The sequence below is a fragment of the Lactuca saligna genome, chromosome 6, assembly GCF_052625555.1.
Source record: "Lactuca saligna cultivar CGN05327 chromosome 6, ASM5262555v1, whole genome shotgun sequence".
Lineage (NCBI taxonomy): Eukaryota > Viridiplantae > Streptophyta > Magnoliopsida > Asterales > Asteraceae > Lactuca > Lactuca saligna.
In genome coordinates, this window is record NC_136422.1 from 142,965,800 (window position 1) to 142,974,501 (window position 8,702).

Consider the following 8,702-nt stretch of genomic DNA (forward strand, 5'->3'; position numbering starts at 1 on the left):
TGGGATATGTGCCACCGTTTGGAAATGTGTTCTCGGCTTATCCTCCAAACCGAAATCCATGATTTCGATCTAAATGTCCAACTGAGATCTCTTTGATTTCGGTCTAGATGAGGTTCTCAGTCCATAGGTAGATGCTCGGATAAGGGTTCTCGATGGGGATGGATTTCGGTCCTAGTGGGGATTTCGGTCAAGCCTTTGTTCCATAAAATGATTTCAGTTTTGGTGGGATTTTGATTCCAAAAACCGAAAACACTAAAAGTGGGGTATAATTCATTATTTATTGAATTTAAAATTTTAACTTATTTAATTATTAGAGTTATAATTTTGACGTGTTTGACTTTTATTGACCTGAAATAACTGGTTGTTACACTATGCAAACCACCTTCACCAGTGTCGTCACCTACTTACACTATCGGTCATTGCCATTACCCATTGGAGTTTATTGTATCGAGATACATATCTAGATCGAGAAGACCAAGGCTAACACCACCCGAAAGAGGAATGAAGGGAGATGCTATGGTTTTCTCTGTCGGATTCATGCCCGAAACGAAGCTAGGGTTTTCAGATGACAACTTTAGGTTTGAGGTCACCTATCAGATTTGGTCACCCGTGATGGAGATGAGTGTTAATAGGTGAATGTATTTGATGCGTTCTTTGGCAGAGTACCAATCGACAGAGTGCATATTGACTATGCAAATCGGGAACTAATCAAACTATAGAGTGCTCGATGACGATGCATAAATGCGATAATGTTAGGGGATATACAAGCAATGACAGATCGCCAGGGAAGAAGGCAGACGAAGATGGTGGTGGTGAGTGGTTTAGACTGACGACGCTTGGGTGGAGGTTCGTTTGACGGTTGTAGGCGGCGCATGTGGTGACGAAGGGGAAGACTACGACATCCTTTCTATCTCTACCGAAACCACCGAATTTGCACTTTGCCACGGAACCGTCGCCATCATCGATCTCTGCATGCCCCGATTTTAAACCATTGGGCCTCTTTTCGCCGTCGAAGTTAGGTAAGGGAGTTGTCGTCGTGTATCTTGCTGTTGATTGCTGGTGATACCCTTGGACTGTCGGGGAGAGAGAGAGAGAGAGAGAGAGAGAGAGGTGGGGTTTTTTGGACTTTCCAAGGCAGATTCGACAAGTGGTGGTGGTGTTCTGGTGACAATGGTGGTCCGACAGCTAATGGTGTCCAGCAGGCGGCAGTAGTCCGACAAGTGATGGTGTCTGACAACAATGAAAAGAGAGATAAAGAGATGTTGATCGAAAATAGGGAAGAAAGAAAGAGGATGGGTGGGTTAGTGGAAGGTGGGGTGAGATATTTCTTTTTTTGTTTTTTTTTTTAATTAAAATAGTAAGAAAATAATTAAAAAAAAATATTAGTGAATGACATCTTGATCATTTTAGATAGGATATGGATCAAAATCATAATTAAAAAAAAAAAAAAACACAAAATATCTAAAATCAGACGATCATCAAAACCATAAAATTCCGACAAGATACTTTTTTGTAACTTTGTTGGTGAAATCAATAAGGTAGAAGAAATTATATTGAAAAATCGTGAATGTGAATGTATTAAACCTACCCTTTGACTATTTGATAAAGTAATCATTGAATACTTCATAAATCACAAGTTCAAGCTCTGTAGCAATGATGAAATCCTTAATAAGGGGGGATTTTGAATAATTTGATACTAAATCTATGTGGTTGAATTTTCCCCAAATTGTATATTGAAGCAATATATGTTATAATATTACTTTTGTTATGTTTAGCATTTAAAATATAAAAGTTACGTATTATTTTAATATTTATTAATGATTAAATAATTAAATAATTATTTTAGGAGCAATGATTAACCAGGGTTAAAAACCTGCTACGGCACTCCAAACCCCAAATTTTTTCTCTTAAAAATAAAAAGATTTCCACCGAAATTGACAACTTTAAACCACTTTTCCCTTCAATTAAACAGCACTAAAACATTCCCACTTTACAAAATTCCTTCTTTTGCATTTCCATGTTTATCATTTTCGCTACTATGTGATTCTTTGATCTTTCTTTTTCATAAAAAAGTAAAAAAAAAGTAGTATATTTCTTGAAGCAGTGCTGCCAGTCTGCCACCAAACCTGTCTTTGAATCCAAGTTTACTAAGCTGGGGTTTGCTTCAATCTTTATAGCTTCACCTACTAAGATTTTTCTACCGATTTCCTTTCCGGATTCGCCAAACGATTCAGAGATTTGAAACCCTTTGAGTCTGCTTACTTGAAAAAGATTCTTTATCGACCGCTGTTCTCCACAATCTTGATTTTCTCTTTCCATCCTGTTCCCGAATCTTGTTATTTCATGGGTTTTCATGTAATTTCTCGGACACTCCTGCTTTGACGAGTTCATAGTGTTCTAGAGAGAGAAATTTGCAAGTGATAGAGAGATTAAGATGAAACGATCGATTCCATTAAAACTTTTTTTGATTACTTTCGGACTGTTTCTAGCTACTACCGATGCTGGTCAACCAATTGAAGGTACACATATCTCATTTAATTTGTAGTTTCGCATAGATCTTGAACAAATTCAACTCTGGAATCACTAAAAACACGATCTTTTAAACCTTTATGATCCCGAATGATGATAATCTTAGCAATGTAGTCAGAAATTCGATTAGGGTTTGTAATATTTCTTGAATTTTGCAGTTCATGCTCTCGCAATGTTTAAAGAAGCCATATTTGATGACCCATTATTGGTTTTATCAAGCTGGAATGTTCTAGATTCAGATCCTTGTAACTGGGTCGGTGTTTCTTGTTCCGGAAATCAAGTCACAAAGCTGTAAGGAATTTTCTTTGACTTTTTTCTGTATTATTTCACATTTTGACTCCACCTCAAATAACTCTTTTGCGAATGTAAACAAGAATTGGTAATCTCATTTGACACTCATTTCCCATGAACAAAATTGAAGGTTGACTTAATTTATGAAATTGTTTGACTCTCTGATACTGACAATTTTTGGAACTATTATCACCTACATCAATAACATCAAGAAACTGCTGTAAAATATCTTTCTACAGGAACATTTCTGGCTCATCTATAAAGGGGTTTATTGCTCGGGAACTTTTTCAGCTTTCAGCCTTACAAGAACTGTATGTTCACTTTCAACATCTTATTTTACCTTCAAGAGTGTAATAAGAAGGGAAAATTAACCAATATTTTGTGGGCAATTTTGTTGTTTAACCACTTATACTAAATCTTTTTAATCAAACCATAAAGAGGTTAAGACATTACTAATGAAACCTGATATAACATTTCAAAATGAATTATTAGTTGTTAAACCACAAAACTGCCCAAAATATTATGGTTTTTCTTTTTCCTTCTGTAACACACCATAATAAAACCAGAAATTTATCATGATATGGTTATATTTGTAGGATTTTACATGGCAACAAACTGATTGGTTCAATACCCAAAGAAATTGGATCCCTAAAGAACCTGAAAATTTTGGATTTGGGGATGAACCAGATATCTGGACCAATTCCTCATGAGATTGGGAATTTGGTTAACATTGTAAAAATGTAAGCCTACTTTCAATGATGTGGTTGAATTTAGAGGCCTTTTTGTTCAGTTTTTTTATACAAATTTGTATTGGTTCAGAAACCTGCAGTCAAATGGGTTGACTGGTCAACTGCCTTCAGAGCTTGGGAATCTTAAGTACCTTCAAGAACTTCGGTTGGACAGAAATAAGTTGAGAGGATCTGTTCCAGGTGGCAATTCTTCAAGCATTGTTTCAAACACCCAAGGAATGTAAGTGTAGATCAAGTCATCCTTGTTTCTTTTTTTTTTTTAATTCTCCATTAAGTGCTTTTTGGGTAAATGATGTTTAAAAGATATATGGGAAAATGATGGCCCACTTGGTGAAAAGGAATGAAAAAGTAGATGATGACGAATTTGTATAAAGTTATGACTTAATGGGGAAAGCCTCATTTCTCCTGACTTTCTATATTCAGTCATTCTTTTTGCATTAAGTCAAAAAGAAACACCCATATATACCTTACACGATTAAGTCATGTCCTCATTAACTATGCACACTTGATTTGATGATTATTTTGGTTCAGGTTTGCTTCAAATGTGACAAGATTAGGTTTTTGTCGTTCGAATTCCTTAAAAGTTGCAGATTTCTCATACAATTTTCTTATTGGGAGCATACCTAAGTGCTTGGGGTACCTTCCTAGGTATATATATGTCATCCTTTTTTGTGTACATCATTGCATACTCTCTCTCTCTCTCTCTCTCTCTCTCTCATTTTCTTTTCTTATTCTTGTAGGACAAGCTTTCAAGGGAATTGCCTACCCATTAAAGATATCAAGCAACGAACTTCTGAACAATGTGGTACAGTTTTATACAAGAAAAAGCATCCTAATTTCATTTATTTGTGTATATACAACATCCTACTTTCAAGTCCTTCTATTGTAGCATTGTACTTTGAAATCTTTTCTTATCAACACATTATACTTTGGAAAATCTACTCAATTTTAACATGTTACTTTCGATTTTTTATTACTAAAAATCTACCCAATTACATCTGGATGACACTGCTATAATTGGGTATAATAAGCACATCAATGAAGACATGAAAGTCGAATGCTATAATAAGCAAATCATTAAAAGTATGTTGCTATTTCCTGCATCTAATTAAAATCACCCATTTAGGTTCTCCTCCTCAAGCTCAAACTCGTAATACTGGAGAGATGAAGCGCCATCCTACTCCAGATGAAAGCAACCAACAAACTTCTACTTCAAGACCAGTGTGGCTTCTAGCTCTAGAAGTATCAACTGGAGTAACCGTTGGTTTGCTCTTTCTTGTTGCAATTTTTACAACTATTCACAGATGCAAACACAAACCTTCAATTAGCATCCCTTGGAAGAAATCAAGAAGTGATAGAGACCATTTGGCAATGTATACAGGTGAGGAGGGTATTTACATCTTTTGCTCCATTGACATCAGTTTCAGTCCAAGTCTAAATCCAGTACATGCCAAACATAGTACAACCTGTCATGTCATGTCATATCTTGTCTTGTCTTGTCCTGTTCTGTATAACAAAATGGGGCTTTGATGAAAAAAGATTGGGTTAATGCCAACTTGGAACTTTGTGTTGACAAAATACCATTGTTTTAAACAAAAACAAATAGTTAGTAACCTATTTGGTGTTTTCTTAGAACAATGGTGTTTTGTAAAAAAGAAGTAGTTTGTTACCCAAAAAGATTAAAAGCAAAAAAGATGTTTGAATTCATGCTTGTTTGATGATTATATGTAGATCCGAATGTGTTGAAAGATGTGATGAGATACAATCGACATGAACTTGAAGTAGCATGTGAAGATTTTAGCAACATTATCGGTTCCTCATCAGATAGTTTGGTTTACAAAGGGACCATGAAAGGTGGGCCCGAAATTGCAGTGATATCACTTTGCATCAAAGAAGAGCATTGGACTGGCTATCTTGAGCTCTATTATCAGAAAGAGGTATAAAGCAAATAACAAGAACCAAAAATCCTTTATAGTTTGTTGCCTGTTTTGTCAAAGTCATAAATGATTAATGTATTAGATATGATCATGAAAGCTATCAATATTCTGTTTTGGTTAAATTCTTGGAAATTATTCAGGTGGCGGATTTAGCAAGGCTAAATCATGACAACACAGGGAAACTGTTGGGCTATTGTATAGAAAGCACTCCATTTACAAGAATGTTAGTCTTTGAATATGCATCAAATGGGACGTTATATGAGCACCTTCATTGTAAGTCCCCCCCTTCCTCCTCTCTCCTTGGGGCAATATTATCTCATTAGGTAAAGCATTGTGCTGTTATTTACTTTAGATGAAGAAGGGTGTCAACTAAGCTGGACTAGAAGAATGAAGATTGTTATAGGCATTGCAAAAGGTCTAAAGTATCTTCACACAGAAATTGAACCACCATTTACTATATCCGAGTTAAATTCTAGTGCAGTATATCTTACAGAAGATTTTTCACCTAAGGTATACACTAAATCTCTTGCGGGGTTTGGTCTTATGTATCATAAAGTGCCATTTTTTTTTAATAACTTTTGATATACGATGTGAATCTTTATTAACAGGTTGGTGTTTCAGTTTCATAAAGTTTTAACCTTTCAGGGGTATAGTGTTTTTCTGGTATCATAAAAGTGCCCTTTTTGATGAATCTTGATACATGATGTGTTTCTTTTTTAAGGGGTCGTTTTTCTAGTATCATAAAGTTTCAATCTTTAGAGGGTCTTATGTTTTTAGTATCATAAAGTGCCATTTTTTTATAAATCTTGATATATGATGTGATTCTCTATCAAGAGGTAGGTCTTTTCTAGTATCATAAAGTTTCAATCTTTAAGGGGTCTTATGTTTTTATATTATCATAAAGTTCGATTTTTTACAAATCTTGATATACAATGTGATTCTTTGTTGAGGGGTCAATTCTTCTAGTATCTTAAAAGTTTCAATCTGTAAGGGCTCTTATGTTTTTCTAGTTCTATAAAGTGCCATTTTTATAAATCTTGATATACAATGTGATTCTTTATAAAGTGATTGGTATTTCTAGTATCATTAAGTTTCAATCTTCAAAGGGTCTTATGTTTTTTTACAGTATCATAAAGTGCCATTTAAAAAAAAAATCTTGATATATGATATGATTCTTTATTAAGGGGTCGTTTCTCTAGCATCTTAAAGTTTCAATCTTCAAAGGGTCTTATGTTTTTCTGTCATGTCCTGTGTAACAAACGAAGCCAAAAGGATTTTAAGAAGTCAATCTTGACTTGTGTATCTCTTGTTTTTGTAGCTTGTTGATTTTGAAAGCTGGAAATCGATTCTTACAAGATCAGAAAATAACTCACGTTGTATTAGCAATGAGGGTGCTATTTGTGTTCTTCCAAGTTCTTTGGAAGGAAGACAATTAGATATCCAAGGCAACATTTATGCTTTTGGTGTTCTTTTGTTGGAAATAATCAGTGGGCGCCCACCACTTTGCAAGGATAAAGGATGCTTAGTAGATTGGGTAACAACTCTTACTTGAAACTTTGTACTTTGTGCATACAATGTTGTACATATTTCTTGAACTAAAACATGATAAGATGATAGAATATTAAACATTTAATGGGTAATCTTGTAATTTGGTTTACAGGCTAAAGATTATCTTGAAAGACCAGAAGAAATGGCTTCTGTTGTTGATCCTGCTCTGAAACATTTCAGAGATGAAGATTTAAAGGTGATATGTGAAGTGGTTTCAATTTGCATTCATTTAAGGCCTCGAGATCAAGTCTCAATGCAAGATTTGTGTGCAATCTTGGAAAGCAAAATCGACACTTCGGTTTCTTCAGAGCTCAAGGCATCTTCTTTAGCTTGGGCTGAGCTGGCACTTTCTTCATGATCCGAGTTACAATAAAACCTAACAAAATGTAAATTAAAGATGTATACGTATGTGATGTTGTTAATATGAGATTGAAGATTGTTGTTTGATGAGTTTTATGTAAATTTTGGTGTTAATGTAAGAGTATAGAGTGAGTTTGACAAAACTTCTTGTCTTTGTTGTATAACAGTTTTTAGTTTTGAAGTTCTGAGATGGATGAGGAGTTTATGAAGCTTTTGTTGGTTATTCTTTATTTTAATTCATATTGAAATCTTGAAATCGTTAATTGTTAAAAGGTAGTTATTATTTTATGAAGAAAATAAATGAAAGTGGTATGTTTTATTCCTGGTCTTTATTGATGTCATGAATCATGCCGATAAAAGTATAAAGAGCATATATGATCCCTTCACGGGTAGTAAAACACAAGTGTGAATATAGTTGGTAGTGAGTCAAATTGAATCCTTTTTTTCTTTTTTGAACAGGCAAGGCCAATAAAATATATATTAAGAGAAATTAAATATCATCTTATTTTTTTTCTTACAAATCCCCCTATCCAATTAAATTATGATATGTGTAATATTTAATGTTCATTTAATGATATTTTAGTATATTAATGTGATATATGTTATCATTTAAATGGGTAGGAAGATTGGTAAGAACAAAAAATAAAAGGATATTTAATTTTTCATATATTAATAAACAGGAGAAAAACAAACAAACCGCAGTTGGTGACATATAAGAAACCAACAGTAAAGAGGAAGCATAAAAAGTTAGTGGGTGTTGAGACCATGTTGCCTAATTCAACCTTTCATTTTTTTCTCCTGTTCTTTACCCAAAGAAAGGTTACTGATATCATTGATTTTATCTGGTGGTAGCCGATGTTTCTTGAAGACTCTTTCATTCCTTGATTTCCAAATACTTCATAATGTTCCATAGTAGATTGCTAAGAGTAGCTTTCTCCTTTTTGGGCATGATCCCCACTGAGAAAGAAAGTCACTATGTCATTCACCGTGTGAAAAGATTTCGTATTCACATTACACGATCTTGATATTCCTTCAAAGACCATCCAAGCATAAGGACAATCTATAAGACGTGATCAATATTTTCTTCACTCCACCAATTGCATAAGGATCATACATGTCAATCATATGTTGTAGTTGTTGTTGCCTAATTTCTTCACTCCACCGATTGCATGAAACTATGTCATACTAAACTGCAACGAGAGGCTTTGATACCACTTGTTAACTTGAAGTGGAGATTCAAGAACATGACTTTCAGAATAAAGAGTGACAAGGATTGCTGCTTAATGAT

General features: G+C 34.3%; 1 protein-coding gene across 1 annotated transcript; it reads left to right on the top strand.

The window, feature by feature from the left end:
- The first annotated feature begins 1,949 nt into the window (after nt 1-1,949).
- Nucleotides 1,950-7,623, top strand: LOC145000550 (putative LRR receptor-like serine/threonine-protein kinase At1g63430). Its single transcript, XM_078959789.1, has 13 exons — nt 1,950-2,519; nt 2,688-2,820; nt 3,060-3,131; nt 3,417-3,560; nt 3,640-3,789; nt 4,101-4,217; nt 4,310-4,374; nt 4,696-4,950; nt 5,301-5,506; nt 5,647-5,779; nt 5,859-6,016; nt 6,825-7,040; nt 7,167-7,623. Exons 1-13 carry the CDS (start codon nt 2,435-2,437, stop codon nt 7,410-7,412), a joined length of 1,980 nt encoding a protein of 659 aa, XP_078815915.1. The 5' UTR covers nt 1,950-2,434; the 3' UTR covers nt 7,413-7,623.
- The last annotated feature ends 1,079 nt before the right edge of the window (nt 7,624-8,702 follow it).